Raw genomic sequence first — 26,191 nt, 5'->3', positions numbered from 1 at the left:
TGTCAGCTATCTAGTCTCCGATTGTCTATCTGCCTATCTGTCTGACTATCAATCTATCTATCCATTTATCTATCTGTCTGTCTGCCTGCCTGTCTTACTGCTTATCTGTCTGTCTGCTTTTTGTCTGCCTGTCTGCATAGCCATCTGTCTCTTTGTGCCCTTTCATTTCTTTCTTTCCTTCCTTGCTTTGCTCTGTCCTTTTATTTTCAGTATTGGTCATCTCTTCATGCATTTCTTCTTTCTTTAGCATTCCAGTCCTCTCCCTGAGATTTCCCTTATAAACTGAGACTTTCCATTTGACAAAAACCTTAAATTAATTAAGAGAAACAAAGAATTAATTTCAAAAGATTGTTTTACATACTTAGCACAAAAATTTGCACCATCATTGGCCACCAGTGTAACGTCTCTAGACATGTTTCAGTGTTGTTGGACCTTGTCAGCGAGGTATAGCTAGATCTAGTCCACTTGATCAGCTGACAATTTTTTTATGTAGAAAAAATGAGTTAACAAAGATAGTAGTGGTAATTTGTCTAATTAACAAACAAAGTAAATAGTCTAAATGAAATAACTCAGTTGACTAATTAATAGCTTGAATTTAGTTAAATGATTTAAGAGGTGATGCTCTAAATCAGTGCTTCTCAAAGTGATGGTCCATGGACCGGTGCTGGACCGCGAGCCATCAGTTGTCGGTACACAGCAAGTTTCCAGAAAAGAAAAAAATGTTGTAAAGTGCTCATGTAATATTGTATTATTTGCTTACAAAATAAATATAAGATAAAAATAAATTGTCAACTTTTATCATATTCATTATACTCTTTTACTTGTTTCAGTCATTTGACTGCAGCCATGCTGGAGCACCGCCTTTAGTCGAGGAAATCGACCCCAAGACTTATACTTTGTAAGCCAAGTACTTATTCTATCAGTATCTTTTGCCGAACCACTAAGTTACGGGGACGTAAACGCACCAGCATCGGTTGTCAAGCGATGTTGGGGGGACAAACATAGACACACAAACACACACATACACATATATATATATATACATATATACGATGGGCTTCTTTCAGTTTCTGTCTATCAAATCCACTTACAAGGCTTTGGTCAGTCCAAGGCTATAGTAGAAGACACTTGCCCAAGGTGCCACGCAGTGGGACTGAACCCAGAACCATGTGGTTGATAAGCAAGCTACTTACCACACAGCCACACCTGCGCCTATTATATATTGTTTCTGGTATAAATTAATATTACTTAGAAATATTACTGGTCCCTGGCATATTGGAAAAAAGAAACTGCTGGTACGTCACATCAGATAGTTTGAAAAGCACTGCCCTAAATGACACAAAATATTCTCAATTAAAAATTTCCTTTCTCGGTTGGAGAAAAGAAATAAAGGACTGGTTGGTAATAATCGGCATTTAATTGTACAAAATTATTTTCCTGTTTAAATTCTTTTAGTTGTTTCCGAGATTTGCTGGGGCACCACCTCAGAGGGTTTTAGTCAAACAAATCAACCCCAGTTGTCAAGTGGTAGTGGTGGTGGCGATGAGAGGGACAAACTTAGCCACACACAGACACACTCGCATATGGTGTGACAGCACTAACCAGTGATGTGTGTATATACAAATTTGTTATCAATTCAAATATACTCGAGACATTTTTTAACCCATAAGAAAGCCATTCTCTGTATTTTGTCATGGAGAAAATTTCTTGTAGTATACAAATAGGTGTTAATACACTGAATCAGTCCATAGCATCCAATAACCAGACTGTTGGATGCATGCATGTCAGAGTAATTATCTCCTCTTCAGCAGCAGAGATTGGAAAAGCAGATGCTACAGATTTACAAGAGCTAGTGTAAGCAAGGAGATAGCTACAGATATAATATAGTTTTATTGCACATTGTAAGTGAAGTATAGTAAAACTCTTTAAATTATTTCCCTTTTTCAGTGATGAGCTCCAATACAACTGAAACAAGCCTATTAGCTGTCATCTTAAGACCTAAAAATGATCTGATTTTCCTCTATGTTCGTAAATCATTTATGTGAAATTAAATCTAAATTTCTTTTAGATTACTTCAATAACAATTGCCACTAGTTTTTTGTTTTCTTTCTCTGTGGGAGTTTTGATTGAGAATATTTTGCATACATCATTCAGTAGATCATGTCTTAACTTGTGTTTAATTCATCAGCTATTCGTATTTTCTTTGCTATCTTTCTTCTTTGGTTTCCTATCCTTTCTCTCCTCTCTCTCTCTCTCTCTCTCTCTCTCTCTCTCTCTCTCTCTCTTTCCTCTTTCCTCTTCTCCCCTCTCCCCCTCTCTCACTAGTTCTTCAGTTATTTTTTTGTGTCTTCCCTTCTATCTTATGTGCTTCTCCAACTTTCCATTCCTCTTAAAAACCTAATTTTTTCTCTCATGCACCTTTCTCTCTAAGCAAACTATTATCCTTTCTTTCTCTCTCTCTCTTTATCCCTAGTTCTCTTTCTTTCTCCTCTCTCCCACTAGGTTTCATTTTCCATTTTTTTGTATATTCTATCTTTGTCTTCTTTCCTTTCACTTCATTTCCATAGCTTCTGTTCTCATCAGCCTTATTTGTTTATATTTCCTGTACCCTCCATTATAAGTTTTATACCCCCCTCTCTCTCTCTCTTTCTCTCGATCTCTCTTTTCTGTTCCTTTCTTTTAACCTCCCTCACTTATCATCTCTCTCTCTCTCTCTCTCCATTTAGTCACTCTTTATAGCATTTCCCATCACTATTTCTTACTTTCATCCTCTCTTACTCTCCTCCAACAACCTTTGCATTCTCTCTTTCTCTTTTCTTCCTTCACCCCTTTACTATAGATGCTCTCCCCTTGTCTATTTATTACTCTTACTCACCTTCATCCACACTCTCTCTCACTCTTCTACATCCATTCAGTTTTTTTAACCTCTCTCTCAGACTTTTCACTTCACTCCATTTTTTCCTACCAACTTATACTCCACTTTCTTTTATTCTTTTACCTGTTTTAATTCTTTGACTGCGGCCATGCCGGAGAACCGCCTTCAAGTGCTTTTGTCGAACAGTTCAACCCCGGGTCTTTTTTTAAGCCTACTACTTATTCTATCGGTCTCTTTTGCTGAACCGATGAATTACGGGTACATAAACACACTGGTTGTTAAGCGGTGATGGGGGGGGGGGGACAAACACAGACACACACATAGACATATACATGTGTATATATATACATATGACGGACTTCTGTATGTATATATATATATATATATATATTGAAGACCCCCTTCAGTCACGAATGACCATGGGATTGCACCTAGAAAGTTACCCTCCGAGGCACAAGTCTGGGCAAGGTTTTTTATGGAAGACCAGCAGTTGCCCATGCATACCAGCCTTCTCCCTCCATGCCACCGATGTTATCCAAGGGAAAGGCAAAGGCTGATACAGCTTGGCACCAGTGATGTTGCAACTCATTTCTACAGCTGAGTAAACTGGAGCAACGTGAAATAAAGTGTCTTGCTCAAGAACACGCAGCCCAGTCCAGGATTCAAACTCACAACCTCACGGTTGTAAGTTCGATGCTCTAACCACTGAGCTATGTGCCTTCACACACACACACATATATATATACATACATACATACATACATACATACTTATGACAGGCTCTTTTCAGTTTCCACCTACCAAATCCACTCACAAGGCTTTAATCAATTTGAGGCTATAGAAGAAGACACTTTCCCAAGGTGCCACACAGTGGGACTGAACCCAGAATCATGTAGTTGAAAAGCAAGCTTCTCACCACACATCCACACCTGTGCCTATTAACATTTCTGTTTGTTTCTCCCTTTTTTTCCTACATCAGTTTCTTTCTATCTTTCTTGTTTTGACTTATCCCTCATTTAAAACAGAATTTTCTCATTGTTTACACCTGCCTCCTCTTTTCCATACCTATGTACCTATCTACTTACATACCTAGACAAATACAGGTACATCAAGTATCTTTTATCTGTTATTCTTTTACTTGTTTCCGTCATTAGACTGCTATCATGCTGGGGCACTACCTTGAAGTATTCTTATTGACTCCATTACTTTACTTTTTAAAGCCTAGTACTTTTTCTATCAGTCTCTTTTGCTGAACTGCTAACTTACAGGTACATAAACACACCAACATCAGTTGTAAAGTGGTGGCATGGAACAAACAAAGACACATACACATATATATTTAATGCACAATATGTGTATTTATATAATCCTGTGGTGATCAGAAAAGAGCTCCTATGGTGGACCAGGCTACAAACCAATAGTAAACCAATATGTAGGAGTGTAATGCAGAGTCCAATGGAGTTGAAATTCAGTAAATCCAATCAACTATTGAAATAGATATATTCATCGTGTGGTAAGTAGCTTGCTTACCAACCACATGGTTCCGGGTTCAGTCCCACTGCATGGCATCTTGGACAAGTGTCTTCTACTATAGCCTCGGGCCGACCAAAGCTTTGTGAGTGGAATTGGTAGATGGAAACTGAAAGAAGCCCGTCGTATATATGTATATATATATATATATGTGTGTGTGTGTGTGTGTGTCTGTGTTTGTCCCCCTAGCATTGCTTGACAACCGATGCTGGTGTGTTTATGTCCCCCGTCACTTAGCGGTTCGGCAAAAGAAGCCGATAGAATAAGTACTAGGCTTACAAAGAATAAGTTCCAGGGTCGATTTCTTCATCTAAAGGCGGTGCTCCAGCATGGCCGCAGTCAAATGACTGAAACAAGTAAAAGAGTAAAATATATATATATATATACATACATATATATATATATATATATATATATATATATATATATATTTGTGTATTAAGGCTACCATTGGTTTCATGTTAAGAAAAACATCTTAATATCTGAGCAATTTTTCCAGCCGATCACATGGAGGAATAGTGTTTGACTCCAGCAGTACATTTTCTAAAATTGGAACAATACAGAGACAATTAGCATGGCCCCTGTGCAAGGATGACATGCAAATTTGTGAAGCAGTCCTTATTTTTCCATAGTTGCAGGAGTGGCTGTGTGGTAAGTAGCTTGCCATGTTCAGTCCCACTGCATGGCACCTTGGGCAAGTATCTCCTTCTATAGCTTCAGGCCAACCAAAGCCTTCTGAGTGGATTTGGTAGACGGAAACTGAAAGAAGACCAGTGTGTGTGTGTGTGTATATATATATATATATATATATATATATATATAGTTTTAGGGAAAATAACCAATTTTCAAGAACTCATCGATGAAAATCCACTATCACATATAGAAAAATTAATAATTAAAAGCACAATAAATGAGTATAATATAAAAGTAAAGTAAATATCATAAGATAAATATAATAAATATAATATAATATAATATTTACTTTACTTTATATTATACTCATTTATTGTGCTTTTAATTATTAATTTTTCTATATGTGATAGTGGATTTTCATCGATGAGTTCTTGAAAATTGGTTATTTTCCCTAAAACTATATATTTTATATATACTTTATCTATAAGGCTCAATTTAATTTTAATTTTTTATAAATTGATTTTAATTGAGTTTTTTACCTGTAATTTTGGATTTTGTCCCTAATAATATTATATATATATATATATATATGTATGTATGTATGTGTGTGCATATGTTTGTGTGTCTGTGTTTGTCCTCCCAACATTGCTTGACAACCGCTGCTAATGTGTTTACGTCCCCGTAGATTAGTGGTTTGCCAAAAGAGACCAATAGAATAAGTACTAGGCTTACAAAGAATAAGTCCTGAGGTCAGTTTGCTTGACTAAAGGTGGTGCTCCAGCATGGCTGCAGTCAAATGACTGAAACAAGTAAAACAATAAAAGAATTCAAAATGGGGATGAACACCATTCCTCCATGTGATTGGCTTGAAAAATTGTTAAGATATCATGATGTTTTTCTTAACACAAAACCAATGGTAGCCTTAATACACAAATACAGAAATTATATCCACCAATGCAGTATTAAGCACTCATTCTCATTGTTCGACATTTACACACACACACACACACACACACACACACACACACACACACACACACACACACACACATATATATATACACACACACACACACATACACACAATGGGCTTCTTTCCATTTCCCTCTGCCAAATCCAATAACAAGGCTTTGGTCAGCTCAAGGTGCCACATAGCGGGACTGAACTCCAAACCATATAGTTAGGAAGCAAGCTTCTTACCACACAGCCATGCCTGCACAGTATATATTCTTGATTTACTGAAATTATCTCCACATCTAGAGAAATGATCATAATTACCAAACTTCAAATGTGAAGAAGAAATCCCAAGAATCAAAGATTCTCCACAATTTTATATTTTTTTGTTTTGTTGCTTTTGTGGATTCCCATGATTCTCTTTTGCTATCTAATTCCATTATTATGAATTCAAATTGAGGGCTTGAGTCATAAGAAATCATTCATTACCTGATTATACAACCACAAATATCATCCCTATGGATACATTGCAGTTACTCTCTTAAGGGAGCTTGGTGATCCTGACCATTGATCTTCTAGGTTTCCTCTGCTCAGTATCAATGTAAGAAGCATCATTGGTTCAGTTTGAGTTCTTCAATTACCTCTACACAATCTGCCATACTGCAGTCCCATGACTTTGCCATATCCTTAGTAGGGTGGCTGAACAGGTGCTATACCTTGCCAAAAGCTAGCCTGTAACTTATGCAGGGCATGGTTGTCACTCTTTGAGGTAAGTTCAATATGCCCACATTTCAAAATAACTGCAATTGGTATGCCATTAAACAGAAGGACAGGTATATTGTCTAGAGTTAAAATGACAGTTGTCTCAACTGCTATGGACACTGCGCTCTGTCTCGGCTGGCTAGTGGCTAAAAATGCACTAAATGTACAGCCACTGTTCTTGTCAGAAAAAGCAAGCCAAAAATGAAATTCTGTTTTACCAAGAGTTTGAAGTCAAATGTCGAGCAAATCCTGTTCATGCTTATTTTTTTGAATCAGATACAGTGATTTGGTTTCACTTCCTAAGTGCTTTATAAACACACACACACACACGTGGTTGGCGTTAGGAAGGGCATCCAGCTGTAGAAACTCTGCCAAATTAGATTGGAGCCTGGTGTAGCCATCCGGTTGCACCAGTCCTCAGTCAAATCGTCCAACCCATGCTAGCATGGAAAGCGGACGTTAAACGATGATGATAATGATGATGATGATGATATGATTAATAAATTCAAAAGGGGATAAAACTCTTTTACAAGAATTTTATCAAGAAGCCAGTGTGTAAAAAAATTCATAAGGGAAATTTCTATTCCCAAGAATATAATTATTCGTTTATATTTATATAAGGGCATTACTACAGAAAAAATAATAATAATGCCACACGCTGGACTTCTCAAAATAACCACATTTAGTACCGAATGCGAGGAAAAGCAACCAAACAGAAGACGACCAACTTTCTTTTAAAAAAACTTAACTATGTATCGTCCGATTTTGCGATTACTAGAATGAATCTAGATTTCTCTCGTCAGCATAGTATTGTTCCAAAAAAATATAGATTCATTCTAGTAATCGTGAAATCGGACAATACATAGTTAAGTTTTTTTTAAAAGAAAGTTGGTCGTCTTCTGTTTGGTTGGTTTTCCTCGCATTCGCTACTAAATGTGGTTATTTTGAGAAGTCCAGTGTGTGGCATTATAATTTTTTCTGTAGTCATGCCCATCATATAAATATATATATATATATATATATATATATATATATATATACACACACATATACATGTATATATGTTTATATATATATATATATATATATATATATATATATATATACACACACATATACATGTATATATGTTTATATATATATATATGTATATATATATATATATATATATATATAGTGTAGTATATTGCCACTTAAGTGTGGCTGACCCCTAGGGGTGGATGTTACTGTTGCTTTTAGCTAAAAGCAACAGTAACATCCACCCCTAGGGGTCAGCCACACTTAAGTGGCAATATACTACACTTTATCGTGCAGTTACTGTTAATACTTCATTTAGAGAATTAACATTGCTTATATATATATATATATATATACACACACATATACATATATATATATGGTCATATATATTATATGTTTATAAAGTGAAACCAAATCACTGTATCTGATTCAAAACAAGTAAAGAACAAGTTGACCCAAATTTGATGTTTGTTCTATAATCAATGCTTCTTTATCTTCGTCTCATTTATATTTGAGCACTTCTTTTGCAGTCCTATAAACCCTTTTGTTTCTATTAGAAGAGACAAATATAATTTCTTGTTGTATGTATATCATCATCATCATCGTTTAACGTCCGCTTTCCATGCTAGCATGGGTTGGACGATTTGACTGAGGACTGGCAAAACCAGATGGCTACACCAGGCTCCAGTCTGATTTGGCAGAGTTTCTACAGCTGGATGCCCTTCCTAATGCCAACCATTCAGAGAGTGTAGTGGGTGCTTTTACGTGCCACCGGCATGAAGGCCAGTCAGGCGGTACTGGCAACGGCCACACTCAAAATGGTGTATTTTATGTGCCACCCACACAAGAGCCAGTCCAGGGGCACTAGCAACGATCTCGCTCGAAAATCCTTACACATGTCACGGGCAGAAGTGCCAGAAAGGCGACGCTGGGCACAGGTGCCATCCCGATTTCACTTTCGCTTGCCCCAATAAGTCTTCGCAAGCTGAGTTTCATGTCCAATGAAGGAGACAACGTTGGCATGGGTGCCAGCTGTCGAATTTATATATTGCAAATTTTAGAGGTAATACTTGATAATTGTAAGCACCTGTATATGCCAGATAGTGTCCGAGGTGAGAGAATAAATTAAAAACGTAAAATTAAAACAGAAAACAAAGGATTCCGCGGTACACGTGTTTCAAGCTTTATACACAAACAGTTGTTGCATCATTATATGGGTATATAATTGGTGCGGCTGAAGATAGCTTTAAACCATCCTGTATATCAGTTATATTCTCATATAATGATGCAACGACTGTTTGTGTATAAAGCTTGAAACACGTGTACCGCGGAATCCTTTGTTTTCTGTTTTAATTTTACATTTTATATATATATATATATATATATATATATATATATATATATATATATAGAGAGAGAGAGAGAGAGAGGGATAGGGAGAGTTATGTTGCAAAGCACTCAAACCTGAGCAATGATTGCATACTGCTCAGAGAGATCGTAGACCTATCAATCAGTCAGTTTGAATATGTATGTATATTGTCAGTTATTGCTTTTATTCTTTAGTTCCAGGGCAGCTCTGATCAAAGAGATTTTCACTCAAAAGAATTCCAGCTGTAACCATCCCATACTTATATTTTCCCATACCTGCATGGATCAGATGGAATTCATTGAAACAGATTTTTTTTATGATAAGATGCCCTTCCTGTCACCAACCTTTGCTTATTTCCAAGCAATGTAATATTTTTCCATAGTCAGATGGTTTCTTTCTTTTTCTGTTTGTTTTTTCATTCCTCTTTACCTTTCATTTTTTTGTGTCTTTGTAATTCTGCTCATAATCTCATGTCTTTCAGTAGAATGGAGAACTCACAATATCTTCAAACAATGAAAAGTGATGATGACTTTGAAATTCAAAATTCGAATTTTTCTACCTCAAGCTCTACATGCAGTAAATTCTCAGCTCTAGTAGACCCTGAAAAAAATGGTACAGTTCTCATTGAAAAATTGCAGAAGAAAGTGGAATTACTCGACCAAAAGTTATTTGATATTCAAAATTTAACTTTATTAAAGGTTTGTTCATTTATTGATAACTTTATTGTTTTGATGACAAAAATAAACTTGACCTTTGACCATTCAGATTACTCTGTCAAATCCATCCATCCATGCATCTGTCTGACCATCAATATGTCTGTCTGTCCATCTATCCATCTGTCTGTCTTTACTCTTTTACTTGTTTAAGTCATTTGACTGCGCCCATGCTGGAGCACCGTGTTTAGTCGAACAAATCGACCCCGGGACCTATTCTTTGTAAGCCTCGCTAAGTGACGGGGACATAAACACACCAGCATCGTTTGTCAAACAATGCTAGGGGGGGGGGACAAACACACACACACACACACACACACGTATATATATATATATATATATATATATATATATATATATATACGATGGGCTTCTTTCAGTTTCTGTCTCCCAAATCCACTCACAAGGCTTTGGTCGGCCCGAGGCTATAGTAGAAGACACTTGCCCAAGATGCTACGCAGTGGGACTGAACCCGGAACCATGTGGTTGGTAAGCAAGCTACTTACTACACAGCCACTCCTGCGCCTTATTTAATGTCCTTTTTTTTTTCTCTGTTAGCATAGGTTAGTGAGGTATTTATTTGAGGCAAAATTTTATGACTGGATGCTGTCAAGAAGAAATGTTTTTGAATTAAAGCTCTTCTTTGTATGCCATGCTGTGGTAAACCATGCAATGGTTGAATATCACACACTTGATAAAAAAAAATGAATAGGAAAATTAACATTTTTTTACAGGGAATTGTAGTAAATGTGACACTGCAAATTATTTTTCCAGCTGACAACTTGCTTGATATGACTAAATGAGAAGAGAGTTCCATTCAAAACATATGAAATTGCTTAGTTTCTGCAGTCCTGGTAATCTATTGAATGGATGTTTAGTTCATGATAGCTGATGAAGCTCTGCTAGCTTGTGTTCTGAATTATTGCAAAAAAGTGAACTTTGCTAAAATGCACCTAAAACACAAATGGCTGTTAAACTACACCAGAATACGTTTGCCCTCTGTGTCAGGCAACTGGATCGAGAACCCAGTGATTGCAAATTAAACTTCTTTACCACATGTTTGCACCTATATAGATTCCTATTTTTGGGAACAAGACTTAGTACCTAGTTTAAACCAGTTTTTAGTTACTTTCCTTCAAAGGTTCCGGTGTTTGGTTGAATATTTTTCTTTTCTGTTTCTCGTTTGCTTATCACAACTACTTAAAGGATACCAATTAAGGGTTTATTTCACAATATTAAGCCTTAACCATTATTTCAATATCAATGACTTAATGCCAATCACAGGTAAACTGCAACCTGTTGCATTTTCTGAATGGCATGCCTAACTAAAAAATTTACCTTGAATTATTTTTAGGAATGCATCCTGCCTGTCTCATGAGGCCAGCTTCTTAAAAAAAGGTTGCCTGTGACTGCACTTATCCCCACAGAAATAAGAAAAATCTCCCTCAAATTGCACTGCACCATTTTAAAAAGAAAAACATATTAGCTGATGTAGTCTTTGATATCCTATGTCAAAAAAAAAAAAAATGAAAATTATGGGATGATCACTTTTAATCATAGATATTTGATCATTGTTAAACAATAACAATTACACTATTCAGATGTAGCTGACAGTAATCAACTTTCAATATTCATCCATAACAGCCAGAATATTACAGTGAACATAACCTCATGCATTAGGTTTGTATGTCATTAACCAAATATGAGATATTTCCTGTCCCTCTATCATACTTTAGCCTCTCATTACCTAGTATTAAGATACCTCCTTCAATACTACTCCCAACTCAGTTGAGGGGAGTTATGTCTTGTGTGTACTTATTGACCTCAATAGTGTTGGTGCCACATAAAAAGCATCCAGTGCACTCTGTGAAGTTGTTTGTGTTAGGAAGAGCATCCAGCCATAGAAATCATGCCAAAGGAAGACACTGGAATTTAGTGCAGTTCTCTAACTTGTGCCAGCAAGGAAAGCAGATGTTAAATGATAATGATGATGACATGTATACGAACAGTCTGTTACCCAGTAGTATTTGACCAGTCTAAAACTAAGAACTCATTGATTGACAAGTTTTTTGCTCAGTTGGATTTCAGTGTTTGTTAGAATTATGTGAGCAATATTTCAAAAGCCAAGGTGGCATGCTGGCATAATTGTTAGCACCCTGGACAAAATGCTTAGCAGTATTTCATGTCTTCATGTTCTGAGTTCAAATTCTGCCGAGGTTGACTTTGCCTTTCATCCTTTCGGGGTCAATAAAATAAGTGCCTGTTGAACTCTGTAATTGTCTTACCCACTGCCCCCAAATTGCTGGCCTTGTGCCAAAATTTGTTGTCAAACTGATGCCAGCATGGAAGACAGATGTTAAATGATGATGATGATGAGGATGAAGCATATACTAACAATCTGTGTGACCCTTCGCTATTTGATCAGTCTAAAATTAAGAGCTCATTGCTTGAGGAGTTTGTTTTGTTGGATTTCAGTGTCTGATAGAACTGTGTGAGCAATACTTCAAAAGCCTCTGGTGCTCTTTTGTGCTGATGGATTGTGAAACTAATATTTGTTCTAGTTGCTGTTGTTGTTGTTGTTGTTGTTCAACTGCGGATTATCCCTGATTCACAGACCTGTGAGCAAGCAAAAGTATTACATTCGTGACAGACTAGCTTCTGTTATTTTTTTTTTTCAGTCATAAATTATCTAGCATTAGCTTATTTGATGTGTCATTATTGCATTTGTTGTTATTGTTGTTATAGTTGCTGTTTAATCCCAGATCAGTCTTCATTGAGCAAATCTATAATTGAAGATGTTCCAGCTTTGACCATTCCATCAATTTCTATGTTTAGGACTTCTTTTCCTAATGTGTCCTCCTTATTAACAACAAGATTTGACTACTCTTTCATGCAAGTCCACCGGCCACATAGAAGGTCCTAGTTGGCCTGTCTTGTTAGCTGCTTCACTACATGGTGAACTGAAGAAAATAGAATAAGCTGGTAATTAGCACTCCAAAATATATACACCAGCAACTCATTAGTAACACAACACAAATGGTTATTGAAATAATGGAAAGTAATGTTATATAATATTGTCCGTCTTTACAAATTAGGCTAAACTGCCTGCTTTAAATGTTCTCTCCTTTTGGTTTTCACTCAGCATTCTGGATTAGTTTCTTGATAAATTGAACTATTAAGAATGCATGAGAGGAGATCTTGGGGGATAAAGTATGTCAGAGAAATTCCTGAAAAGTAGAGAAAACGAAATCAGAGCTAGCTGAACTAGTAGCAGAAAATTCTGTAGCCTGAGAGGGTAGCAAAAATGGTTCACAAGAGTCCTTGCAACTATGGATAGCTACTATCTTTAGTGTGAGGCAATCATAAAAACATTTCTTGTTACATTCCATAAAATCAATTGGCATTAGCCGGAGTAGTCATCCGTGAAATCTCTTGCACTAACGGACACAGCCAGGCAGCCAACCAGCCAGCCAAATAGGGAGCCTACCTACCTACCTATCTACCTACCATCCAACTGATCAACCAACCAACCAACCGACCAACTGACAAAGCCACTGAAGCATAGCAAAATGAAAATGGATATTGAAGACTAGTTAAAATTATATTCATTGCTGCCATTTTATCTGCTGCTGGAAAGTTTTATTAGATTAATATTTACTCTAATTTTGATCTCTGTTTAGGTATTTCTGTTGTTTCTTTGCTATTAGATTCTAAATATTGCCACCAACCACCACCACCATTCGCAGCAGCAGCAACACCACCACCACCACCACTACCACCACCACCATCATCATCATCAGCATCTGTGCTACCACTACCAGGACCATCATTGCCATTATCCTCATGACTATGACCACGAGCATTATCGGCATTGTCACCCACCCATCGTTAATATCCACATCGACATCGCTTACTCCTCTTCATCACTATCAGCATCATCCTCATCCTCATCTCTACCTCCATTCTCATCGTTACCGTCGGCACTATCATCTTCACCACCTCCTGCATCATCCTCTCTATCGCCGCCACCTACATTCTTGGCATCACACCTCCATTATTCTCACCCTTATCCATCATCTTCAGCATCACCATCACAATTATTATCACTATCACTACTGCCATCATCCTCACCATTGTCCCCTTAACCACCTCCTCCACCATCATCCTCACCATTGTCCCCTTAACCACCTCCGCCACCATCATCCTTAGCAGCTTAACTACCATAATCCTCACCATCACCACTGCCACCATAACCCTTACAATCACCACCATCATCATCATCACTATCACCACCATCACCCTCAATATCACTCAACCATCAAGCTCAGCGCTAACAACACCACCACCACTACCATCCTTATCAACATCACTTCCATGTTTCTGCTCACCATCACCATCATCATCAGTCATCATCATCACCGCCACCACCATCATCATTATAATCATTACCATCAAATTATTGTCTCTATCTTCACCACCACTACTACCACTATCACATTTTCGCTATATATGTTCTTGCTGCTGTTGCTGCTGATGATGATGATAACCCAATAGAAATTTAGTCTTGCAGTTCCAAGGATGAAGAGACAATTACTTCAACTAAAATTCACTTGAGATTTGAAACTTCAGAGGAGAACTTGACCATGACAGTTGTGCCTTGGGCAAGTTTGGTTCAGCAATTTATATTCTATTTGGAATATTTGGTTCTAAGTGATAAAAAAAAATGCTGCTTTGGTCACCATCACAGCCACTTTTGCCATTACCACTACCTCACAACTACCATCTTTTGTAGGGACTTTTGAACCTTTTGATTTTACTCTTTTACCTGTTTCAGTCATTTGACTGTGGCCATGCTGGAACACCGCCTTTAGTCGAGCAAATTGACCCCAGGATTTATTTTTTGTAAGCCTAGTACTTATTCTATCGGCCTCTTTTTGCCGAACCGCTATATTACGGGGACGTAAACACACCAGCATCGGTTGTCAAGCGATGTTGGGGGGAGAAACACAGACACACAAACATATACACACACACACACATATATACATATAGACGACGGGCTTCTTTCAGTTTCCGTCTACAAAATCCACTCACAAGGCTTTGGTCGGCCCGTGGCTATAGTAGAAGACACTTACCCAGGGTGCCACGCAGTGGGACTGAACCCAGAACCATGTGGTTCGTTAGCAAGCTACTTACCACCCAGCCACTCCTTGTTATCATTAAAGCAGTTAGCTGGCACAATTGTTAGCATGCTGGATGAAATACTCAGCAACATTTTGTTCATCTTTATGTTCTGAGTTCAAATCCCGCCTAGGTTGACTTTGCTTTCCATCCTTTCCGTATCAATGAATTAAGTAGCAGTTGAGCACTGGGGTCAATGTAATCGACTATCCCCCATCCCCAAAGTTTCAGGCCTTGTGCTTATAGTAGAAAGGATTATTATTATTATTATTATTGTTCAGTAGTTTTATTTTTATAACATGCTATCACTTCACTACCAAGCGCAGCTGTGTGTGCCTTGGGTATGTGCTGTGGTTTGCTGTGATGCTCTTATGGTTACTGTATTGAAAGTGTTTTGCGTAGGATGTGTGCAGTGCCCAGTAGTGCAATTTTCTGTATGTTATATATATTTGTAAGTCCTGGTGTTTTTGTTATGTTTACCAAATCCACTCACAAGGCTTTTGTCGGCTCGAGGCTATAGTAGAAGACACTGTGGAACTGAACCTAGAACTATGTAGTTGAGAAGCAAGCTTTTTAGCATACAGCCACGCCTACATATATATATATATATATATGTGTGTATGTCAGCCAAATTCACTCAAAATGCCAACATTTTTCTGAGGTTTTTTGGGGGCCAAAACTGGATGGGAGTAGTAGGTGTTGCTTCTATATCTCTATGACCATCGATGCGCAAAAATGTTTGTTATTTCACTAAAATCTTTGCTTTAACGTCAATAACCAGTGTCATCACGACTGAGGACTTGACGTTTTTGTACATTTTTTTGTCTTGAGTAACTTCGATGTTCCAGTACCAGAAATAGCACTCATTATAACTGCTGGACCAGGGAAGAGGACTCGGACACCGTTACTCCTTCTGAGTTGGACAGTTCAGATCCCCTAGTGTAGCGTTTCAGTTGTTTCAGACGTTTAACATAATTCAAAATTAGGTTGGTTCCTCCATTAATGGAGAGAGGTTTTCTTTCCTGGTGATTCTCCAACTGACAAAAGAAGAAATTCATAGGCTCAAACTTCATAAATTATTATTATTATTATTGTTCAGTAGTTTTATTTTTATAACGTGCTTTCACTTCACTACCGAGCGCAGCTCTGTGCGCCTTGGGTATGTGCTGTGGTTTGCTGTGGTGCTCTTATGGTTACTGTATTGAAAGTGTTTTGCGTAGGATGTGTGCTGTGCCCAGTAGTGCAATTTTCTGTATGTTATATATATTTGTAAGTCCTGGTGTTTTTGTTATGTATTTGTCTGAATATTTTTTTATTATACCTAAGGCACCTATTATAATAGGAATTGTTTCTGTTTTTAGATTCCACATTCGAGTTACCTCTATTTCCAGGTCTTTGTATTTTGAAAGTTTTTCCATTTCTTTTAGAGAGACGTTGTCATCTGCTGGTATTGATACATCAATTAGAAAGCATTTTTTTTCTTCATGATCTTTGACAACTATATCTGGTCTATTTGCCTTAATTTCTCTATCTGTGTGTATTGGCATATCCCAGAGTATGGTTGCTTTCTTGTTTTCTGTGACCTTTTCTGGCGTGTGTTTATACCATCTTTTTTCTGTTGTTATTCCATAGTGTTGGCATAGCTTCCAGTGTATATAGGTCCCAGCACTGTCGTGTCTGTGAATATATTCTTTCTTAGCCAGGACTGGGCAGCCAGAGATAATATGATTTATTGTTTCTTGTCCATCTCCACAAATTCTACAGTTACTTGTTATGTTTCTTTTTCATTATATGTTTTTGGTAATTTCTGGTGGGGAGGCTTTGGTCTTGTGCAGCAATTAGAAATCCTTCAGTCTCTGCTTTGAGTCCTGAGCTTCTCAACCATTGCTGGGATTTTTCTCTGTCTATTTCTTTTGCATTTAGTTTAGCCCAGTATTTACCATGTAGGGGCTTTTCTTGCCATCGTTATATCATGGTCCGTTGCTGTTCTAGTTTTAGTTTGGATTTCATTTGTTTTATAGCTTTTGTTGTTTCTTCTTCTTCTTCTTCGTATTTGTTAGGTAGATTGATTTCTTGTTTGTATTTGTCAGCTTCCTTAAATACTGAAAACAGTTTTTTGTTTTGCTCGTGTTTTGTGGCTATTTGTATTAATTTTCCTTGCTTCTGGAGTAGGTATTTTTGCAGTCCTATGGTGGTTATTTTATAATAGTTTTCCAGCTGTATAAGACCCCTGCCACCTTCTGTGCATTGTATATATAGCCTTTCTATGTCAGATTTTGGGTGGTGCATCCTATATCCTGTCATTATTTTTCTTGTTTTTCTGTCTATTTTAGATAGTTTGTTTAGTGTCCAGTTAAGGATGTTGTAGCTGTAGCTTATAACTGGGACCGCTAAAGTGTTGATACCCATTATCTTGTTTTTAGCATTGAGCTCTGTTTTTAGTATTGATCTAACTCGTCTATAGTACTCTTTCTTTATTTTTTCTTTCATTTGTGTATGTTGTATCCTATCTAGTTCATTGACTCCTAAATATTTATATGGTTGGCTTTCGTCTAGTTCTCTTATTTCATTGGCTTTATCTAGTGTTATATTGCTACTTTTAACTAATTTTCCTCTTTTCAGGGTTGCTTTGGCATATTTTTCTAATCCAAATTTCATATCTATTTCTTTGGTAAAGCCGTGTACTGTCTGTAGTAGTGTTTCTAGCTCTTTGTCATTTTTGCATATAATTTTAGGTCATCCATATATAAAAGGTGGCTGACTGTTTTTCCGTAGCATTTGTAACCGCATCCAGTTCTATCTAGCAATTCAGTTAAAGGTGTGAGTGCCAGGCAGAACAGGAGTGGAGATAGCATGTCTCCCTGGAATATTCCTCTTCTAATGGGGATGGCTTTCGTTTTCACAAGTCCCTCTTTTGTTTGGAGCTGTAGCACTGTCTGCCATTTGTTCATTGAGTGCCTTATGTATTTTATAATAATTGGTGCCACCTTGTTTATGGCTAGTGTTTCCAGAATCCACGTGTGGGGAACACTGTCGAAAGCCTTTTGGTAGTCCACCCAGGCCATACTGAGGCCTTTCTTCTTTCTGCGGCTGTCTTCAGTTATGGCTTTATTATTTTTATTATTATTATTATTATTATTGTTCAGTACTTTTATTCTTATAGCATGCTTTCACTTCACTACCGAGCGCAGCTCTGTGTGCCTTGGGTATGTGCTGTGGTTTGCTGTGATGCTCTTATGGTTACTGTATTGAAAGTGCTTTGCGTAGGATGTGTGCAGTGCCCAGTAGTGCAATTTTCTGTATGTTATATATATTTGTAAGTCCTGGTGTTTTTGTTATGTATTTGTCTGAATATTTTTTTATTATACCTAAGGCACCTACTATGATAGGAATTGTTTCTGTTTTTAGATTCCACATTCGAGTTACCTCTATTTCCAGATCTTTGTATTATTATTATTATCATTATTATTATTATTATTATTATCATCATCATCATTATGTGAAGGCACATGGCTCAGTGGTTAGAGCATCGAGCTTACAGCCGTGAGGTTGTGAGTTTGAATCCCGGACTGGGCTGCTTGTTGTGTTCTTGAGCAAGACACTTTATTTCACGTTGCTCCAGTTCACTCAGCTATAGAAATGAGTTGTGATGTCACAGGTGCCAAGCTGTATCGGCTTTTGCCTTTCCCTTGGATAACATCGGTGGCATGGAGGGAGAAGGCTGGTATGCATGGGCGACTGCTGGCTTTCCATAAACAACCTTGCCCAGACTTGTGCCTCAGAAGGTAACTTTCTAGGTGCAATCCCATGGTCATTAGTGACCGAAGGGGGTCTCCGATCATCATTATGGCAGCAAGCTGGCATAATAATTAGCACACTCGGCAAAATGCTCAGCGGCATTTCGTCCATCAACAATCTGAGTTCAGATTTCACCAGCGTCAACTTTGCCTTTCAGGGTTGATAAATTAAGTACCAGTGAAACACTGAAGTCAATATAAACAACTGGTCCTCTCCCACAAAATTTCAGGCCTTGTGCTTTTAATAGAAAGGATTATTATTAGTATTAGTGAGCTGACAGATTCATTAGCATGCCAGGAAAAATGCTTAGCACCATTTAGATCATCTTCATGTTCTGAGTTCAAATTTTCCTGAGGCCAACTTTATCTTTCATCCTTTCAGGGTCGATAAAACAAGTACCAGTTAATTACTGGGGGTCAAGGTAATCGGCTTAGTGCCCCCGCTAATGTTGCTGGCCTTGTGCCAAAATTTGAAACCATTATTATTGTTATTATTATTATTATTATCATCATTATCATCATCGTTATTATTATTATTAGTAGTAGTAGTAATAGTAGTAGTGGTAGTAGTATTTTATAGGATTGAGGTAACTCCTCCAGCTGATATACAGAAACAAAAAAAGAAGAGTGCCATTGTTATCAAGTGAACAATATTTTGGCATCTAGTGTGCCTTCCACAAGTTCAAAAAATAAACTTGTCAATCTAATTCATTTTTGGTAATATTTTATAGGATTGAGGAAACTCCTCCAGAAGGTATACAGAAGCAAGCAAAAAAAAAAGGAAGAGTGCTTCTGTATACCTTCTGGAGGAGTTACCTCGATTGTACCAAAAATGAAGTAGATTGACAAGTTTATTTTTTTAACCCATGGAAGGTACACTAGATGCCAAAATATTGTTCACTTGATAACAATGGCACTCTTCTTTTTTATTTTCAAACTGACTGGACCCAACCTCTCACACTTGATAGTTTATTTTTAGAATGATATTGTAGTGAGATGGTTTTCACAATTAGATGCCCTTCCATATATATGTGCTGTCTCCTCTCTACCTTCTCGTTGTTAGACATCCCAGCAGAGTTCCATTCCCTTGTATGTGTGTATATGTGTTAGCTGCAAGAAGAAACAATTGTAGTAATAATAGAGAAGGTAGAGAGGAGACAGCATATATATATATATATATATATATATATATATATATATATATATATATATATATATATGTGGAAGGGCATCTAAATGTTAAAACCTCTCAGTACAATATCATTCTAAAAATAAACAATCACATCATTGAAATTTCAAAGCTATAAGGTAAAGCATGACTAATTCAAATCAGTATGAACATATAACCATTACATGTGACAGAGCAATTTGAATGCTAAAAGCTTAACTCAACTTCCAGCACAGGCAAATCAGCTGCTATATATATATATATATATATATATATATATATTTTTTTTTATCATCAATTATTACCATCCTTGTTACAGTACCGTTGTTATAAGAAGGTAAAGATCCCCTTCGGTCATGAATGACTATGGGATTGCACCTCGAAAAGTCCCCTCTGAGGCATAAGTCCAAGCAAGATTGTTTATGGAAGTCCAGCAGTTGCCTGTGCATACCAGCCTTTCCTCTCCATGCCACTGATGTTGTCCAAAGGAAAGGCAAAGACCAATACAGCTTGGCACCAGTGACTTCGCAACTCATTTCTACAGCTGAGTGAACTGGAACAATGTGAAATAAAATGTCTTGCTCAAGGACACAACACACAGCCCAGTCTGGGTATCGAGCTCACTACCTCATGACTGTGAGTCCAATGCTCTAACCACTGAGCCATGCATCGTCACTCACCTTTATTATACTAATACATCAGTTTCTTTCCTTTTCTTAGCACTAATTCATTTGCAGTTTCAGATTGCACAAAATAATCTAAAGCAAACTGTCTCTGATTAACAGTGAAATTGGCGAGATGGAAGCTGTGCTTATCAGATGAATTGTATCCATAATTCAAAAGTCCACTCGTCTCACACAGGATCATACCATTCCATCAAAGAATTAATTACATCATCATCATCATCGTTTAACATCCACTTTCCATGCTGGCATGGGTTGGACGTTTTGACTGAAAACTGGTAAACAGGGTGGTGGTGAGCAGGGCTGCACCAGGTTCCAATCTGATCTGGCAAGGTTTCTATGGCTGGATGCCCTTACTAACACCAACCACTCCAAGAGTGTAGCAGATGATTTTTACATGCCACCAGCATGGGTGTCATTGATCTGACACCAGCATCAGCTATGACTACGGTCTCACATGGCTTGACAGGTCGACACAACATTGTGTATTGCTAAGGGTCTTGGTCATCTGTCATTGCCTCTGTAAGGCCCAGCACTTGAATGGTGCTTTAAGTGTGTAGAATATTCAACCACTGATTCACATGAGCTTGGTAGTTTAGTCACTTGAACATTGAGACACTTGTTAGACATTCCAGCCGAGTTCCATTCCCTTCATTGTGTGTATATGTGTTAGCTGCAAAAAGAAACAGTAGAGAAGGTAGAGAGGAGACAGCATATATATTTGGAAGGGCATCTAACTGTAAAAACCATGCCAAAACTGCCCTGTGCCATGTAAAAAACACTTTGTCCACTCTGTCGGGTGGCTGCTATTAGGAAGGGCATCCAGCTGTAAAAACCATGCCAAAACAGACATAGAAGTCTGATACTGGCTCATGCCTGTTCAGCTCCTGTCAAACTGTCCAGCCCATGCCAGCATGGAAGGCAGACATTAATAATGATGATATATATATACATATATATAGGAAAATGAAAAATAATAATAAGGCAGAATGCTAAACTGAAAGCATATTTTAATATAGATTTCTAACCGGCTTTCATTGCATGGCAAATTTTCAAGAAGAGGGAGAATGAAAATGTTTTTTACAAAAAAGTAAAAAATAATATATGAAAAAATAAAAATACCAATACATTATATTGTCTTTGAGCTTTTAAAGTTCAATGGTAATCCATGTAGATAATAGTTGGAAAAATTAGGATGCTTGAAATTGAGAGTTGTGTTTGGTTTAAAAAAAGAAAACACACACACATACATTAAGTGACAGATAATCATTTAATATACACAGTATTTAAGTAAGAGCTGTTTCCTCTTGAGGCACATCTACATATTCCATTATTACAATCCATATATAGTCTCAGTTGCTGCTTTATTTTAGTCAAAAAAATACATATATTTAAATTGAGAATTATGGAAATTTTATTTGCAGAGTTATTGTATAACACAACAGAAATTTGGAAATTTAATTATACGTAAAAATGTTTTGTTGTATGTATATATATATATATATGCATATGCATGCACATAAACATATACAGTTACTTTCATGTTTTTAAACCTAATTGATAAAACAACAGATTAGCCTTTGATCCCTAACTCCCTTTCTCGTCTGGAATAAATGTGGTGCCCCAGCATGGCCACAGCCTTAGGGCTGAAACATATAAAAGAATAAAAGAATACACTCCACAACAACGTAATTTCAATTGTTTTGGGGTTTTTTTCTGGTTAGTTTCAGAAAACTTTACTTTTAGTGTAATCCATGATTTTTAATTGTCTGCTCCATATGTTTATACATAAATAGTAAATAAATAAATGCGCCCTTTTAAAGCCGAGCCAGGCTCATGGGCCCGGTTTCCCGGTTTCAATGGCGTATATGTTCCACAGCTGGACGGGACGCCAGTCCATCGCAGTGTTACTCATTTTTGCCAGCTGAGTGGACTGAAGCAACATGAAATGAAGTGTTTTGCTCAAGAACACAACACGTAACCCGGTCCAGGAATCGAAACCACAATCTTACGATCATGATGCTGACACCCTAACCACTAAGCCACGTGCCTCCACATGTTTATACATCCGCAATTTAAAAAACAAAAAAAAAAAAAACTAAAATGCACATAAGTAAGAAAAAGATTTATCGTGGAATGGTCAGAAGTTTTTCAAAAATCTAGAAATTCTTCAGGTTAAGTGTCAGTTGCTTTACTCTTATTAATTAGAACTTGCTTGATTTCTAAGGAGAAAGAGATAGGAGAAAGAGATAGGAGAAAAGATATTTATGACATTTCTAAGAACATTAATGAGGTAATTGGTGCCATTACCTCAAGGTAATCAGCCACACTGTTTATGAATTGATACTGAAGAATTATTTCTATATATCGATATCCTTTCTAACTTTAACTAATTAATTATGATATGCATATAGCAGATAAATTGCATAAAACAAGGTGATTAAATGTCTCGCCTAAGGCTGCGATCCATAAATTTCCTTACAACTCATTACTTTTACTATATTAATAAGATCACTTCGATGAATTGTTAATCTATTGAGCAGGGTACTCATAACTGTCTTGCCGAGAAACTGTACTTCTCTAGATAACCTAAACACTAAATTTGGTATCATTTTTGCCCTCAAAACAAATAGAGTTTCTTTTAACCTGATATTAGGTGCACGTGTGGCTGTGCGGTAAGAAGTTTGCTTCCCAACAACATGGTCTTGAGTTCAGTCCTACTGCATGGCACCTTGAGAAACTGTCAACTACTATAACTTTGGGTTGGCCTAAGCCTTGCGAGTGGATTTTGGTAACTGCAAAACAGAAACTGAAAAAAGCCCATTGTGTGTGTGTGTGTGTGTGTGTGTGTGTGTGTGTATACATGTGTATATGTATGTGTTTGTCCCTCACCAACCAGTGTTGGTTTGTTTACATCCTGTATCTTAGTGGTTTGGCAAATGAGACCGATAGAATAAGACTTAAAGAACATGTACTCAGGTTGATACATTTGATAAAACTCTTCAAGGTGGTGCTCCAGCATGGTCGCAATCCATAAAAGATACAAAAGATAAAAGAAACATTAAATTTTTAACTTGTTGATAGCCTGTCAGGAAATTAGCTCAAAGTATTTCCTCTTTTATCCTTAACTTGTTTCAGTCATTAGACTGTGGCCATGCTGGGACAATTCCTTGTCATTATCAAGCTGTTTGGAACAGGAATTAACAGGAAATTTCAATGGAAGGTTTTAATTTAGATCACTTTAACATTTAAACTGGCCATATCCAGCCCTAATATTTTACTTGTTTTATGCCCAAACTGGCCAGATCTGGCTTTTCACACCTTCTCTACAATGTCATTCTAAAGACAAACAAACACATCATCAAAATCTCAAAATTATTCCAGTACTTACCTTTTTAAGCCTGGTACTTATTATATCAGTCTCTTTTGCCGAACCACTAAGTTACAAGGGATATATATATATAGACACAGGAGTGGCTGTTACAAGGAATATATATATATATATATATATATATATATATATATATATATATATATATATATATATAGGCACAGGAGTGGCTGTTACAAGGAATATATATATATATATATATATATAGGCACAGGAGTGGCTGTTACAAGGAATATATATATATATATATATATATAGGCACAGGAGTGGCTGTGTGGTAAGTAGCTTGCTTACCAACCACATGGTCCCAGGTTCAGTACCACTGCGTGGCACCTTGGGCAAGTGTCTTCTACTATAACCTTGGGCTGACCAAAGCCTTGAGAGTGGATTTGGTAGATGGAAACTGGAAGAAGCCTGTCGTATATGTATATATATGTGTGAGTGTTTGTGTTTGTCCCCTCATCATCGCTTGACAACCGATACTGGTGTGTTTACGTCCCCGTAACTTAGCAGTTCGGCAAAAAGAGACCGATAGAATAAGTACTAGGCTTACAAAGAATAAGCTCTGGGGTCGATTTGCTCGACTAAAGGTGGTGTTCCAGCATGGCCACAATCAAATGACTGAAACGTAAAAGAAAAGTAAAAGAAAATATATATATTATATACTACAGGCTTCTTTCAGTTTCCACCTACCAAATCCACTTGCAAGGATTTGGTCAGCCTGAAGCTATAGCAAAAGACACATTCCCAAGGTGCCATGCTGTGGGACTGAACCCAGAACCATATGGTTGGGAAGCAAACTTCTTACCACACACCCACACATGCACCTATTACTTGATATATTTTTTGTTGTACATCTAATTTTAATGTTAGAGCAACCTTAGATGCAATAAAAATTAACTAACTTTTCAGTTTTAGTTAATTTCAAATCATAAGCCGTTACAAAAGCACATAAGTAAAAAAAGGATTTCTTTGAACATGTTTCACAACTAGTTTATCGGGTACCTCAATTCTATATAATTGCTTTTCTGAAGAATCAGAGCTTTTAGCATGACCTGAGGATAAACAGTCTATTTTAATCTAATTCTCAGATTTCATTGTTTGCTCAATACTTTGATTTAAATGAAATGATTTAATCCTTTGTTACCATTTAAAAAAAAAAATATTCTACCTTTCAATTAATTTTGAAAATAATAAAGAATGAATTTACTAAAATAACATTGTCATTATTAAGCTGATGTTTGGAACATAAATTAACATGAAATTTCAGTGAAAGGTCTTAATTTAGATTACTTTAACATTTTGGCACTTAAACTGGCCACATCCAGCCCTAATATCATATTTGTCTTATGTTCAAACTGACCAGATCCAGCCTTTCACAGCTGTCCTGCAGTGTCATTTCAAAGATTAAAAACTCATCGAAATCTCAAAGCTACAAAAATAATCCACGAATAAGTATTACATTAGACAGAATAATATTATTGCCAAAGGGTTAAAGAGGAAAATTTGTGTCATGGAATCGGGAGCAGTCTCAGATGTGTTGATATCAAAAGGGTTAAATGAAAGTTAGAAGTTAAACTGAGATTCAAGTGTTGTTGGCGTGAATAACAGACTTCCAATCCAGGGTAGCTTCCAATGATTCTCAGCCACTTTTTTCCTATGAACCCTTTTAATCCCTGTTTTATTCAGGTGGGCCCTCACAACTATTGTATATTTATAATTAAATATAGGAACAGCATAAAAATTTGGTAAAATATTTTGTGTATTGTAGAAGTATATTGAATATAAATTTTAATGAGAAAATCTTACATGAACTCTGGTTGAGAACATCTGATCTAACCAGTCTCCGGAGGCCCTAAAAACAATCATGGATACTGTCCTTCCTCATCTGATTAAGCTTTAAGCTTAGTTGTTGTTTTTGTTTTTTTTTTCCTAATGTAATTCTAGATACAATATAGGTGTAGATATGGATGTGTGGTTAAAAAGCTCATTTTGCAGTCGTGTGGTATTGGTTTCAGTCCCACTGCGTGGCACCTTGGGCAAATGTCTTCTACTATAGCCCTGGGGCAAGTAGTTCCTTGTGAGTAAATTTGGTAGAAGGAAACTGTGTAGAAG

General features: G+C 36.9%; 1 protein-coding gene and 1 non-coding gene across 9 annotated transcripts in view; both read left to right on the top strand.

Moving 5' to 3' along the window:
• LOC106876256 (centlein-like) overlaps positions 1 to 26,191 on the top strand; it is a 364,862-nt gene that overhangs the window by 78,733 nt on the left and 259,938 nt on the right. For 3 of the 8 annotated variants that reach the window (XM_089346011.1, XM_014924749.3, XM_089346019.1), the window contains one exon: positions 9,625 to 9,841. In XM_089346011.1, coding sequence (XP_089202137.1) covers positions 9,629 to 9,841 — 213 coding nt within the window. In that variant the 5' untranslated portion in view covers positions 9,625 to 9,628. Of the gene's footprint in view, positions 1 to 830; positions 899 to 9,613; positions 9,842 to 26,191 lie in introns of those variants that run through there. The other 5 variants (XM_014924756.3, XM_089346026.1, XM_089346032.1 and 2 more) reach the window with 3 other exon arrangements.
• On the top strand, positions 4,924 to 5,031 carry LOC149137076 (U6 spliceosomal RNA). The gene has a single exon (XR_016240893.1). It is a non-coding gene; the product is annotated as a U6 spliceosomal RNA (small nuclear RNA).

This window comes from Octopus bimaculoides, chromosome 2 (assembly GCF_046866305.1).
Source record: "Octopus bimaculoides isolate indiv1 chromosome 2, ASM4686630v1, whole genome shotgun sequence".
Taxonomy (NCBI): Eukaryota; Metazoa; Mollusca; class Cephalopoda; order Octopoda; family Octopodidae; genus Octopus; species Octopus bimaculoides.
This window is presented reverse-complemented; position numbering and strand designations above follow the sequence as displayed.